Source organism: Penicillium brevicompactum (assembly GCF_028827555.1).
Source record: "Penicillium brevicompactum strain IBT 35665 chromosome Unknown utg000006l_segment0_segment0, whole genome shotgun sequence".
In the NCBI taxonomy this organism is placed as follows: domain Eukaryota; kingdom Fungi; phylum Ascomycota; class Eurotiomycetes; order Eurotiales; family Aspergillaceae; genus Penicillium; species Penicillium brevicompactum.
Window position 1 is genome coordinate 4114393 of NW_026623209.1, and position 14487 is coordinate 4128879.

Sequence of the window (14487 nt, forward strand, 5' to 3'; positions counted from 1 at the left end):
TGCCGAGGCAGCCCTTGAGCTTATTCCACCTCCACCATGGCGACTCACATGTCAGCAGCTCCGCTGCCAGCAACCACTGGCCGGACCCACGCGCGGGGTCCCAAGGACACCACCTCGACCGGAACTGTCGTGAGCCCTGCGACAACTGTGAATCGCAAGAAACAGAAGCGCCGACAGAAACAAGCTGCCCGCTTAGCCGCGGAACATCCCGAGGCGTTCGCGTCTGGCGACGTCGACTCGCTAGCCGCAGACGAGCAGCGCTCTTTTGACGACCCCGAATCCGACCATGACCACGACCATTCAGATCACGACCACACATCTTCCGTTGCCCGTTTGGAATATGGCTCGTCAAATCGACCCCGCAGCCCGCCCACCATGAACGGACCCCATGATCACGGCGCTACCCCAAACGAGACATCGAAACGGAAGAAAAGCAGGAAAACTCGCTCCGACTCCCATACCCTTGGCGACGCCCGATCAACTCCTCTCGCTCATTCCTCCGCAACCCTTTCGCATCCTCCACCGCCTCCCCAGGCCTTGCCCTACATAAGTCGGTTCACCGGAAAGCCAATGAAAAACACCAGTATCTGGAATCAATCGTCTCTGGAAGAGCGCGAGAACATACGGACTTTCTGGTTTGAGCTCGGCGAAGAAGAACGGCGACAGCTTGTTAAAGTGGAAAAGGACGCCGTTCTGAAGAAAATGAAAGAGCAACAAAAGCACTCCTGCAGTTGTACCGTTTGTGGAAGGAAGCGAACCGCGATTGAAGAAGAGCTCGAGGTTCTTTACGACGCTTACTACGAAGAGCTCGAACAGTACGCGAACAATAATCAAGGCGCATTCGAAGAGGGAGCTCCAATAATTCCTCCGCCCCGGTTATATCAACCGCCACTTCGATCGCCGGGGCAACACACTCGCACTCATGGCCAATATCATCCATCTCGGAGTCGTGTCCAGGAGCTACCCGAAGACCATGAAGAGGAGCTCGAGGAGGACTATGACGAGGAAGAGGAAGATGACGATGAAGAAGAGGAGGATGAAGATGAGGAAGATGAGGAGCTTTACAGTGATGAAGACCTCGAGGACGATGAAGCTCGGGCAGCCCGGGCAGATTTCTTCGCATTCGGCAATAGCTTAACTGTAAAAGGTACGTGTGTTTTTTACATGTGACATTTTCATGCATCTAACATCTTGCAGATGGCATACTCACCGTTGCTGACGATCTCCTGAAAAATGATGGCAAGCACTTCATTGATATGATGGAGCAATTGGCAGAACGGAGGATGCAAAGAGAAGAAGACACACAGTACGGAATAGCTGCCGCTCATCAGACATTCCATGGGCATAATCATGGCCCCTTGGATGAGGATGATTATGACGATGACGACGAAGAAGAGGAAGATTATGACAGCCAAGAGGAGGAGGAATTTGATGAGGATGAGATGGTAGGAACGATCATTCTGAGATCATTGATTACATCTACTAATTCGATAACAGGATGCCATGACCGAAGAGCAGCGCATGCAAGAAGGGCGGCGAATGTTCCAAATATTTGCCGCCCGGATGTTCGAGCAACGAGTCATGACAGCATATCGAGAGAAAGTTGCGGAACAACGCCAGAAACAGCTAATTGACGAGCTCCTCCAAGAAGAGACGTTGAATGAGCAGCGGAACGCTAAGAAGGCCAGGGAAGCGCAAAAGAAGAAGGACAAGAAACGGTTACAAAGGCAGGCGAAGGAAGAGGAAAAGGCCCGTCGAGATGCCGAGAAGGCTGCTGAAGAGGCCGCCATTAAGGCTGCCCAAGAGAAGAAGTCAGAAGAACAACGGCTAAAACGGGAAGAACAGCGGAAGAAGCGTGAAGCTGAGAGGAAGGCCCAGGAAGAAGATCGTGCTCGTAAAGAAGCGGAGAAGCAACGGCGACTCAAAGAGGAACGTGAACGACACGCCGAAGCTGAGCGCAAGCAGCGGGAACAGAGAGAGGAAAAGAAGAAGCGGGAAGAGGCTAAGCGCAAGGAGAAAGAAGATCGTGAGGCTCAGGAGAAGAGTGCTAAAGAAGACCTCGAGCGCAAGACACGGGAAGAGCTGGCGCGCAAAGACCGAGACGCGATGCGAGAGCAAGAAATTCGGGATCGTGGCGGCAGGCGCGAACACGTCAGGACATCACCACCGCACACCTTGCCAGGTGTTATTCCACATAATATCCCGACTCAGCCTCCTCCCGGCTTCGCACAATCCCCACATTATCCAATGGCGACGCCCGTCGTTCCCAAGGCGTCAACTCCTGTCAGACCTCGTCAACAATCCCATCACGGCTCTTCTACCTCTTCTCCACACTCGCAACCCAACAGCGCCGACTCTCACCACCCTTCAATCTCCCCACGCTCCATGGGCCATTCGCAATCTGGAGGAGCTTTTGGTGCCAGACAAGGCTACCAACAACCTCCATTGCATCACCCTCAGCCTTCAGCCCCCTCTCTCCACTGGGTCGATCAAACCCTCCAGGATTTCCAGGCCTCGGTGGTCTTCCATTCAACCCCCTGGTATACCAGGAATGGCCCCGCGCTCAAACATTCCCCCAGAATCAATGTATTCGTCGAACGGGGCGATGATGAATCCTTTGCGGTCATTCAACGGGTCCAGTGGAATTGCTGCGCCGCCTGGCATGAATGGCGTTCGTCCTGTTCCGCCGGGTCGTGCGTTCCCATCTGACTCCGGGCATGGTCTTTCTTTTGCTAGCACCCACGGAATGCCCGGTGCATTCCCCCTGCAGCAAGCGGGCCTGTCCAAGACTCATTCAAGACAACCCTCTACCTCATTTGACCGCTCTCCGCTGGAATCAGGCACCCAACCTTTCCCCATCACAAGACCGAGCCCTATCAAGCGCCCATCTAGCTCAGCCCAGGACCAACAGAACCATGGAACATCTTCGGTTCAGCGAGATATTGACGGTCTGAGTGCTCATCTCGGTAGCAGTGCTCTCCTTGATGATACTGACATCACTTATCCGTCAAATCTGTCCCAGTCACTGCCTGGTGCTCCTGCACCTGGTCCGTTCCCGGGACCGACTAGAGCTAGCTTCCAGGGTGCCTCGTTGTTTGCAGACCCTCTAGGATCACCGCAGCCTAGCTTTGCTGTTGGCTCCCCCATTGGTAATAGCACATGGGGTCCGCCTACGCCTTTCGGAGGCTCTGCGTTCCCAGGTGCTTCTTCCACATGGGGACCTGCTTCGGCCGGGTCTGGCGGTTGGCCTTCTAATAACGCATTCGCAGCCAGTGCGTCTCACCGGCCGCATACCTCGCGACCAGTCATGATTCGCTTATTGGTCATACAAGCCTGCAAACACCTTGATTCAACAATGAGTCCCCGCAAGGCCGGAAGCTTCCACAATGTGAATCTTGTCCTCGCACAGGTAGATCAGCTGCGCAACCCGAAAGATTCTTTCATTTCTTTGGAAGAAATGCTTGACATTTGCGATACAGAAGGCAACCCGCAGAACGGCGGCGGCTCCTTCTCAATTAAGCAAGGCCCTGGTGGCCAGTCTAGCGACCAGTCTGTTCGGTTTGAGCCCGATCCCAATAGCGCGGTCCCTGGCCACAGGGGCAGCATTGTTCCTGGTGATATTGGCAGCCCGGTTCCTTCCAACAGCCACCCAGCTCCCTTTGCTGGCTTTGGCGCTCAGTCTGGATTGCGGAAGTACTCATCACCACCGACTGGCGGGCTCTTCGGCGGGTCTCCTCTGACTTGAACATCGGTTCACAGTGCGGCTCTTGGTCCTCTTTGTTCATCCCATAACCTCCCTCTCATGGGAACGATCTTGAAATGCCCTCTCGTCTTATTTCTTTTCCCTTTTATCGTCATCCTCTTTCATTGAAGCGTCATGGATTAACGTCACACATTATCTATTCCTTTCTTTTAAGAAGGGAAGATCACTGCTATTGGGTCTGTTTGTTCTTTCTGTTCAACTGGTTGAATCTTTTACTCTTTGTAGTATGGCATCCGCATCTACTTTATGTACGGTATGAGTTTGGCCTTTCCACATTATGCAGCGATATCCGTGGAGATTGGGTTAGTCTCCCGCTCCGTCATATCCTTTTGACCAATTGCATGATCGAAGCTTTCTTCGGCTTTGTTTGTTTGCCTCCGGGTGTAGGTAGTACACTGTAAAACGCCAAGGAGAGGTGGTTTATCTGCTGCGTCTTGTTCAGTCTCCACTGCAGCCCGTTTGCCTGCCGTCCAATGAATCTCGTCTCCCAATAAATGAGGTAATCTTCTTAGTCTCGTCACTTCAAGGCGGCGGGCGGCGCTTTTACGTCGGCTAGGTAGACGAGCAGTGATCTCATTACGCCCTAATGCGCTACGCACAGGTAAAAATGCATGTTGTCTAAGCCAGATACAATTCAAGATGAAGGGTATGGTGCATCCGGAAACAATGATACACTTGTATGTACTGGAAAACAAAGAGAATTGAAGAACGGAGATAAAAAAGGCTTCCAGGAACGTAATAAGCAAACAGAAGAGTAATGAAAGCAGGAGATAATAAACCAGGGAATAGTCCAGTCCTCGCGATAGAAAAGCACCATCACTTCGTATCCTATCAATTCTTCCAGGGTATAACCCAGAGCTGACCAAACCACATCAGGCTATTCATTTGGGTGGATCAGTGATGATACCTTCGTATTCCCGAGAACGAATGTATTCCAGTGTGCGCTCGAAGTGACGCTTCGGAGCATCAAGACTAGCGTTGGAGTCCTCTTCGCTGCTCTGCAGATTGGAGTGGATAAGTTCGATGAGACCGTTCAAGTACTTTGTAGTGACGGTTTCGTTCTGCTGGTCGAAATAGTAAACGTAGCGGTTAAGGATCTCCACGAAGAGTTCGACAGAGACGCCGGTGTCCATGCAAGCATCGGCCACACGCAGGGCTCGCTGCAAGCATTCGAGAACACGTTTTCCATCGCGGTAGAGCTGATAATCAGAGTTAGCGTATGGTTCCAATTGTGGGCAGGCTAGATTAGAACTCACATCTTTGGGATCATCCTCTCCTCGTTGAGGGTTTTCAACTACCCACCACAGATGACTTGCGAGGTAGACCGCGCGGCACTGATCGGGCTTCTTGAGGAGCTTACTTCCATGCAGGGCAGCCTTGGTAATGAGCGTGTCATAATTCTCCTTGGAGAATCCACGACTTCCGTGCAAAGCACTGGAAAGAATACAAACAGCCTGGAACTGAGCGCGTGAGTCACTGATCGCATCTTCGTAGATGGTGAACGCCTGTGCGAAGAACTCGTAGCTGACTTCTTCAAAGCCTGTCTGGTCCGCAACTTCACCACACATCACGAACAGTCGCAGCGCGAGGTCGGCACAGCCTGCATTGACCCGCTGGTAAAGGTTGTTGATGGATTGGTGCATGAATCGGTACAGAGCTGATGATTGTGATTGCCAGTTATCGTCGTAGTGTTCACGCGATTTCAATTTGCGGGCCAATCGGATCGATGCCGTCACGATTGCCGGGGTAGTGTAGCGGATACGTTCATTGCCATCGGCGAACGCTTTGCGTGTTGCTTGGAGAAGCTGTCATAGAAGATTAATAAGCGCTTACATTCGAGGTTCTCGTGGATTGATTTCTTACCTTGAGTTGGGTATCATTATCCTTTCCTTGGATCAAGTGCACGAGTCTCGCAAGCCATCCTTGCTCCTCCACTGTTTCATCGGTCTCACCTCCACGCCGTTGTGACTGCGCTCCAGGATAACCAACCGACTGTTGCATGCCTTCTTTGATCAAAACTCTGACAGCCTGAAGGACACGGTCGAGGTTTTCTGTTGTTGATACCGGGATTTTGTTTCTCAGCAGACTGCGAAGAATTTCGCTCGCCACCGCCCTCCTGGTAGGATATGACTGTGACGCCAAAAGCGGCAGGTAGTGAGGCAGCGCCAGAGCTGTGAAGATTGAGATGTAGGATTTAAGAGGGGCATTGAGGAGATGGAGAATGTGCTGTTGAGTTGGTGCAGAATGTAGGTCGGCATGGTCTGTGTACTCGGCGGTCTTTTGTGTTGCGAAGTCCAGGACCTGGTCGACATACTCTGGCCGGTCAGGGTAGATATTCAAAGCCAGGTTGACGAGTGATACCAAGAGCGCCATGGTATCCTGGATCGGCAACGCGCGTCTCTTGATCAAATTGACCACCTGGTCGTAGAAGATATCGTACAATTTGACTTCTGCCGGAATACCCGGCTTAGCATCGTGGCCGTTCTCAGTCGCGGTCTCCTGCTTCACAGGCTCGGGAGACTTTGAGCCGTCTGGTGCTGATTCTTCGGCACCGTTCTCTGTGGAGGTTTCTTCCTCCCTGCTGCCAGAGCCGACCGCCTCTTTGCCCTTGCTTTCTTTGGCGAGTTCGAGCTTCTCCAGTAAACGGGTGACAGCTTCTTCCTCACTCTGTTTCTTCGTCTCGGGCTCTGCAACACCCTCTGCTTCCTTTGCAGCATACGAAGACAAACGGTCCATGAGTCCAATGACGATCTTCTTTAGGTCAACTTGCGGATTGAGTCCGGCAATTGCAGATAAGAGAAGGTCAAGGGTGTGAAGATGGAACTCATCCGGGAACACCTTTGTGATGACTGTAGGCCACAATTAGCTATCGTATGCAGTGATTTCATGCAAGAAAGGACATTTCCGTACCTTCTAGGAGATATTCCTGCGCGAGGACATCTCTGCATTGCACAACCTGCTCCAAGAGCGCTTGGAGGATGCCATTCTTGTATCCCTCAAGATCAACGAGCTGGCTGAGTCTGACCACATTACTACCAACGAGTAACTCCAATTCGCGTCTTTCTTGGATCCTTCTTTCTCTCTCTCGCGACGGTCCTTGGTGTTGGAGCCGCACCCAGAGCTTATTCATCTCCACGAAATTCGTGAGGACAAAATTGATCGAGTCTTGCATATTACCTTCGGGCCCATCACCGGTTCCAGAGGGCAAGTAGTCCCTCGCTTGGCCGGAGAGATAATATCGTAGGAACAAACCGCGGATCGGATGTTGGACACCTCGGCTCATCTCCATCATATCCTTCATGATCTCCTTGACCGGCGCATCTTCAACGGACATGTAAACAGTGCCTACAGTGATCATCAGATACAGCCGAGGGACGATATTGCCGGCATATTGGACGAGTTCGTATAGGTCGGCTAGGTGGTTGACGGGGTGGTTCTCCTTAAGGTAGACGGATAGGTGTCGCAATGCATCAAAAACGGCCATATACAATTCATAATATTGCTTTGGGCCAAGACTGGGGGTTCGTAATTCGGAAACGAGGGTCGACCTGTAGCACGTTCTACTGTTAGCGCACGTTCCGAGATCGCTGCCTTGGGGTGAAGCTGCCTAGGGGAGCTCACCCGCATTTGAGCGCATCCATGAGCTTGCCAGGGGTTTCCAAGCATTTGCGCATCAAGCCTGACTGCTGCCTCACCACCCCCAATGCCTCCTCGAGGAGACGGTTCTGGTCCTCAGTAACGGGTGGTGGGCTAGCCATCATGTGTGATGAGGGGCGGAAGCTAGGAAGCTATGAAGCTAGGTTAAGGGCAGGTACACATGTACTGCAGGGAAGATGAGGTCAAAGATCGTGTATGGCTAATTGCAATGGTAGTCGGGGGCAATGGAGTGGGGACGGGGAAGAAACAGAGGAGAGACGTGGGTGGAGGACTTTGGGTGACGCCAGCTTGGGACATTCCCCGAAACGTCACTATACGGCGGCTGATAGCGACCACTTGGTCCTTTCGCTCTTTTAGGGTTGCCGATATTCATAGTTCTCTTGTATATTGTCCATATGTCTTTTTCTATGTATCTTTCTATGTCTTCTTCTTTTCCTGTGTGTTTATTGCATCAGGAGTTCTCGTACTGTCTATATACCCCTGGACCTAACATTCGATTAACTATCTACATGGTGTTGATAAAGCCTCCTGATCACTGGCCTGTGCTAAACAAGTACTTCCAAGAGCTCACACAAATACTTTGACTGACCAGCTGTTCTTCTGTCAATTTCAGGTAGTTTCCAGGTCTGTTGACAAATGACGATGAACTGGCTGCGTAAACTCAGTTGTGCCTGTAACTATATCCGTCTATACGGAGTATTCTGTGACGGTTTGGATGTGAAAATGTGAGCAAAGAGTGAATCCTTTCACTCGATATGATCTGATTCTTTTATGCTAGACTCTCCGAGGTATCTGGTATACTGTTTCCTCTTAATTGATTGCTTTCAAGCCCACTAGGTATATGCAGTGCAATCCAACAGGAATCCCTCGATCTATAGTATCTGGTAAAGGCAAGAACGAGCCTCCGAACTTGAACCGCTTTCCAAAAGCTCGAAGGCAATAGAAGCTCAAGTCCGTGGAAATATCAGGTTGATGTATAGCCTCTGTCTTTGGGGATATCTGCTTCGATATCTCGTGACTTTCCAATCCTACTCATCGCAAGCGTCTGACCATTTTTCGTCTCAAACCTTCCATCATACGTGCACTTCTTTTCCACGGTTGTTAAATTTGCACTCTCGTCTCGTTGAAACTGCCCCAATTCCTTCATTTAACATCAATCGCGGCAACTGTCGTTTTACGCCCACTCGTTTTACGCCTGACGGCTCTGCTACCTTCCACCGGTTTCAATCGATCCGACACAGCGTCCCTTAGCTTTTTACGACTACCCGAGATGGTCCCTAGATCCGACAAACAGAAAAAAGGACGTGACAGAGCAGCAATGGGGGAAAAACGCAAGCGTCGAGTGCGACTCCGACATCGAATATCACAATGAGTGTGGCATCTCGCGACGATCACACTCCTGGGGGAAGACATAACAATGACTTTGCCAACATATGCCAAATCAAAATCATGCCTAGCTTTGACGAAATACGTTGCTCTCGAACCGAATATCTTCCCATTGTCGACCCATCTCAATGGCACATTCCTGGTATCGACGGCTTGCTGGATCGAAACTTTCGACTGCTGCGAGAGGATACGGTTGGCCAGATTCGTGATACTGTCCGCCATGAAATCATACCCGGTGCAAATAAAACAAAGCCTCCTCTGCACAGGCTTGTACACCGTGGGGTTCGTCTTCTCAATGTTGGTTTCCACTGGCTTTTCGGTCTCTACTTTGAGGTCGATTTCCCCCAGCCCTCGGTAATTGTGAAATCCCCAGTTCACCTGCGACAGAGATGGTGGGAGGAATCCAGACGCCTCAGACCCGGTGACCTTGTGTGCCTGGTCATTCAGAAGGACTTGATCGTGTTCTGCACGGTGGCAGATCAGGCAATGATGCAAAAGCGCAAGAGAGGTCTAACTAAGCCACACAAAAAGGGAACGGCATCCTTGTGGAACAATGAGAAGAGAGCATCTGTGCAGTTGAATCTCGTTGACTCCAGATTTAGCAATGTTCGACTCATTCTCGATGTTTACAGCCACAAAGATCCGCCAATGTCTTTGATAGAGTTCCCTGGTGTTCTTCTTGCGTCGTTCGAGCCATCTCTTAAGGCACTCCAGACCATGAAGGCTAAAGAAAACTTGCCGTTCCCAGAACTTCTTGCTCCTTGGTCCTTGAACCCTTCAAACTCTCCTAAAACATGGACCCCTTTGTATGCTTCGCAGTGTGGGTTTGCATACAACCTTCGCTGTCTTCTGAACACAGATGTCAACTTCTATGTTCAACCCGGTGATTTTCCAACTCAGAGAAAACAAACGCAATATCTGCAGGAGAATTCAACGCTGGATCATGGACAAGCAAGTGCATTGATTCGATGTCTTAACAGACGCATTGGGTTGATCCAGGGACCACCTGGTACTGGGAAAAGCTACACCTGTGTAGCTCTTATCAAAGTTCTACTGGCGAACAGGGAAGAGGGAAAGTTGGGGCCCATCGTCTGTGTGACCTATACCAACCATGCCCTTGATCAGCTTTTAGAGGCTCTTCTCGAACACGAGGTCACGTCACAGATCGTTCGTGTGGGGTCACAGTCCAAATCGGAGAAATTGCAAGAGTTCTCTCTTTCCGTGGCCTCAAGGTGGAGCCAAAGGACCGACTGGGAGAAACGAGAGAGGTCCACCATAAACAAGGAATTGAGAGATAGCGAGTTGAAGTTTGAAGCCATTGAGATCAAGAGATCAATATCTGCGGGACGTCTCAAGCTTCATGTCCAGCAACATCATGGTCGCCACTACGATCAGTTATTCCCACAGACACAAGAGGATTTTGCCAGGCACGACTTCAATCCACCAAAAGGACCTGCTCAAGATACGTTTGGATTGTGGATGGATTCCGGATCGCCCACTGATGCACCCCCACGATCTACCACGATCCTTGAAGACACCGATGTATTCGACATGTCTAGACAAGAGCGCGTGAATATGCACGGCCAATGGTGCAGGGAGCTCCGGGAAGAGGTGGGCCACAAAATAGCCAAACTGGTTGAGTCCCACCAGCTTTCCAAGGTCGGCTTCGATGCTATTGAAGATGATATGCATCTCCGCTTCCTGGCCAAAGCAGAAGTCATTGGGATCACTACATCGGGACTTGCTCGTCGATATGATATGTTTCAAAGGCTTCAATGCAAAGTCATGATATGCGAAGAAGCCGGCGAAGTCCTTGAGCCCCATATGCTCGCGGCATTTCTACCTTCGGTTGAACACGCAATTCTCATTGGCGACCAACAGCAACTGCGTCCTCAGGTCCAAAGCTACCGCCTCTCCAGGGAAAACGTCCAGGGCGGTGGTAGATATTCACTTGATGTCTCCTTATTTGAGAGGCTGGTGAGCTCATCGAAAGTAACACCTATGAGCTGTGGTCATATGTACAACACGCTGCAAGTTCAACGTCGAATGCACCCACAGATCTCTCAATTGGTGCGGGGCACTCTTTATCCACACATGCAAGACATTTCTTCTGCTCAACACTATCCGGAGATTCGTGGAATGCGGAAAAGGCTATATTGGCTGGATCACCGCTCAATGGAAGATTCCCAAGAGCATACGAAGAAGGGTGTAGCTCAACGTTCAGCAGCAAAGGGACCTTTGAGCGAGGATGGCATGTCTACTTCGCACTGGAACAAACACGAAATTGAAATCATCACCGCCCTGGTACATCATCTCGTGCGACAAGACTACTCGGTTGGGGAAATAGCTGTGTTAACGCCCTATCTGAACCAGCTCCAGAATTTACGACAACGGCTTGCTAAGGATTTTCCAATTGCAGTGGGAGATCGTGACCAGAACAATATTGCGCATGCAGGATACATGGACAACATCAGACCCCAAGACTTGACTCAAGCCAAACAGGGCGGTCTCCGAGTAGCAACTGTGGATAACTTTCAAGGGGAAGAAGCTCAGATTGTTCTGATATCTTTGGTCCGAAGCAATAGCCAACGCCAGTGTGGCTTTCTGCGCACTTCAAATCGGATCAATGTCTTGCTATCGCGAGCACAACACGGGATGTACATCATTGGAAACTCGGAAACAGCGCGACATGTTCCTATGTGGGCCAAGGTCATTGATATTTTGAAACAAGGCCAGAATATCTCGAAATCACTGGAGCTGATGTGTCCCCGTCATCCAGACACAGTGATCAGAGTCTCAGCACCAAAAGACTTCGCCGCACTCTCTCCTCAGGGAGGTTGCATCCAACGTTGTGACCAACCTCTGGTATGTGGGCATATCTGCCCTCTAGAATGTCATTCCGAGCTCGCTCACAACACTACCCGCTGCCTCGAAGCGTGTGATCAACCCCTCGATGGATGTGAGCACAAATGCCCAAATCCATGTGGGCGACCCTGCCCTAACAGGTGCTTGGTCAAAATGAATCAAGTTTTGAAACTCGCATGCGGTCACTCCATTGAAAATCCTCTATGTTGGCAGGTTCAGAATGCTTCGTCGCTTCCATGCAGAGAAAGCGTGAGCAAGATGATCCCAGGCTGCGGTCATTTCATCACCGTCTTATGCTCAACGAACGTTTCGTCCGATTTCAATTGCAAAGCTCAGTGCATGAAGCCTTTACCTTGTGGCCACAAGTGCAAGAAACTGTGTAAGCAATGTGTCACAAAGAACTCTGCCCAAACCGTTCATGGACCATGCAAGGAGAAATGTGGCAAGAAACTCTCAGAATGTCACCATATTTGCACCCTCCCATGCCATGGGTATTTTCCATGTCCTCCCTGCCAATCAACTTGCAATTTATACTGTGGTCACTCCAATTGCACGCGACACTGCAGTTTGCCTTGTACTCAGTGTGAGGAGAAGTGCCTCAATGGATGCTCTCACAGTACATGCTCCCTGATATGCGCAGCTCCTTGTGATAACATCCCCTGCTCCAAGCGGTGTGAGAAGAAGATGAAATGTGGTCATCAATGCCCGTCCACGTGTGGGGAAAAGTGCCCTCCCTTCTTTCAGTGCCAAATTTGCGCATCCGATACAACCAAAAACCACATAGTCAACGCCCTGGGACAGAAGTACGGAGAGATCAACTTAGATGAACACCCATGTCTGTTTCCAAAATGTGGACACATGATGACGATCGAGACCATGGATGCACAAATGCACATGGTTCGTCATTACAGAGTTGACGACAAAGGAAAGCCTGTGTCTCTTCGGGACGATTCAGTCCTAGCCTCAGCTCAAGACTTCACATGTGCCACTTGTTTGAAGTTGATGAGAGGCATTGCTCGATATCGTCGGCTGGAACGTCAGGCTCTTCTTGGGGAATCGGCTAAGAAACTGATTGTGCTCGCCAATCGAGTATATGTCCCTCTTGCAAATGAGCTTTCCTTTATTGTCCAATTCTTATCGCAGCTGAGTCCCCAAGTGAATTTGAACTGGCCTGAAGTCATTGAGATCGGCGGTACACGTTGGGACCAGGTCAGCGCCATGCGAGACGTTGTGAATCAGACAAATTATGGTAGATGGGATGCGATCCTTGATCTGCGTGAGCGAATCGAATGGCATCGTCGACTGATTCAGCCGGAGGTGGATACTATCCAAAATGTCCAAGATCTCCTGAACAAGACCATTGGCGATGGCAACAAACGCAATTTGAGCTCTGTCATTGCCCTGCTCCAAACCAAGGTCCTGCTTCAAGTGAATGCTCTCTTGGTCAGTCTCGATATCGCACTTCTTACAGACTTCTCCACCCTCTTGCCCAAAGCGCGGCCATCGAAGGTGACATTGAACCTTGATATGCAAGCCATCGAAGACGACTGTATCTGGCTCATCCATGAGGCGATCAGCCACAATAGGCTTTTCTACCAGGCAGAGGGCTATCTCTATCTTGCACTGGCTCATGCATTCGAGCGGAAACACAGCTTGTCCCCGGGGCGGAGGGAAACTCTTGCCCATCAGATTCGAGAGACCGTTGCTCGCGGCAAAGCCATTTGCCATTTGCACCCCGACCAGACACCAGGGTTGTTACCCCAGCTGGACTCCGTGGTCGCAATGCTCAATAAAAGCACAGTGCATACGGTCATTACCAGCCAGGAGCGGTTTGCAGCCATCTCGAACATGGCGCTGGAGCTACAGGAGAGTGAGAAATGGTATCACTGCGTTCATGGGCACCTGTTTACCATAGCGGAGTGTGGAGACGGGCATCTTTGTCCTGAATGTGATGCCCATTTTGAACTTTGAAATGACTGAAGAGACGCGTGGAGGATGAGATTAAGATGGGCCGACAGCGGACCTCGGGAGAATCCGTGGTCCAATACTTCATGTTTGTACGAGTAGATGTGAGCATACATAGGACACAGCTGAATGAACTGAGTGAACTGAGTGAACTGAGTGAACTGAGTGAACTGAGTGAACTGAGTGAACTGAATGAACTGAATGAGCTGAGTGAACTGAATGAGCTGAGTGAACTGAATGAGCTGAGTGAACTGAATGAGCTGAGTGAACTGAATGAGCTGAGTGAACTGAATGAGCTGAGTGAACTGAATGAGCTGAGTGAACTGAATGAGCTGAGTGAACTGAATGAGCTGAGTGAATTGATGGAATAGTTTGATATTTCTTTCACCCTCAACTTGAACCATACAAACAAAAGTACCATTGAACCTTCTAGGGTTGGAAAGACCTGTGGACGCCTGGGCACCTGGGCAAGATCTTTCCAATATTACACCACAGCACTAATTAACGGTAAATTGACAGCCGCAAATGGCCAGAGCCTCCACTCAGCCAGATGACAGAGACCTCCCTAGGTGTAGGTGAATCATTGTTTGGAGTGCCTACATTTGAAGGGCCTGCATCTGAAAAAGCTCCTCCTAGACGAGTACCTGCACTTCTGAAATCTCATATTCATAAAATGATCATCGTGTAATGCAATTCACTTGATAATTCTGACATTAATCAGAGATATTAGTAGAACAAATAATGAATAATAAGTAACATAGTTAGTAGTGTTGTTTAAAAGAAAAACGATTGTGTCCTCTGTGTCCCGGCTCGTCAATACAACAGATAGGAAGCACTGGCCCATCTTTTGG

General features: G+C 50.2%; 5 protein-coding genes across 5 annotated transcripts; 4 read left to right on the forward strand and 1 right to left on the reverse strand.

Annotated features, from left to right (window-relative positions):
* Positions 1-36: 36 nt before the first annotated feature.
* Positions 37-3745, forward strand: N7506_009761 (uncharacterized protein; the record flags this gene model as incomplete). The annotated part of the gene is made up of 4 exons (XM_056959054.1): positions 37-1147; positions 1198-1445; positions 1498-2540; positions 2641-3745. The coding sequence occupies 4 exons, from the start codon at positions 37-39 to the stop codon at positions 3743-3745; spliced, it is 3507 nt and encodes a 1168-aa protein (XP_056808444.1).
* An 899-nt stretch (positions 3746-4644) lies between these two features.
* N7506_009762 (vacuolar protein sorting-associated protein 35) lies at positions 4645-7524 on the reverse strand (the record flags this gene model as incomplete). The annotated part of the gene is made up of 5 exons (XM_056959055.1): positions 4645-4962; positions 5020-5568; positions 5627-6612; positions 6674-7311; positions 7385-7524. 5 exons carry the CDS (start codon positions 7522-7524, stop codon positions 4645-4647), a joined length of 2631 nt encoding a protein of 876 aa, XP_056808445.1.
* Positions 7525-8788: 1264 nt separating this feature from the next.
* Positions 8789-11828, forward strand: N7506_009763 (DEAD/DEAH box helicase; the record flags this gene model as incomplete). The annotated part of the gene is made up of 2 exons (XM_056959056.1): positions 8789-11671; positions 11742-11828. 2 exons carry the CDS (start codon positions 8789-8791, stop codon positions 11826-11828), a joined length of 2970 nt encoding a protein of 989 aa, XP_056808446.1.
* Positions 11829-12547: 719 nt separating this feature from the next.
* Positions 12548-13642, forward strand: N7506_009764 (uncharacterized protein; the record flags this gene model as incomplete). Its single annotated transcript, XM_056959057.1, has 1 exon — positions 12548-13642. One exon carries the CDS (start codon positions 12548-12550, stop codon positions 13640-13642), a length of 1095 nt encoding a protein of 364 aa, XP_056808447.1.
* A 35-nt stretch (positions 13643-13677) lies between these two features.
* N7506_009765 (uncharacterized protein) lies at positions 13678-14007 on the forward strand (the record flags this gene model as incomplete). The annotated part of the gene is made up of 2 exons (XM_056959058.1): positions 13678-13724; positions 13755-14007. The coding sequence occupies 2 exons, from the start codon at positions 13678-13680 to the stop codon at positions 14005-14007; spliced, it is 300 nt and encodes a 99-aa protein (XP_056808448.1).
* Positions 14008-14487: the final 480 nt, after the last annotated feature.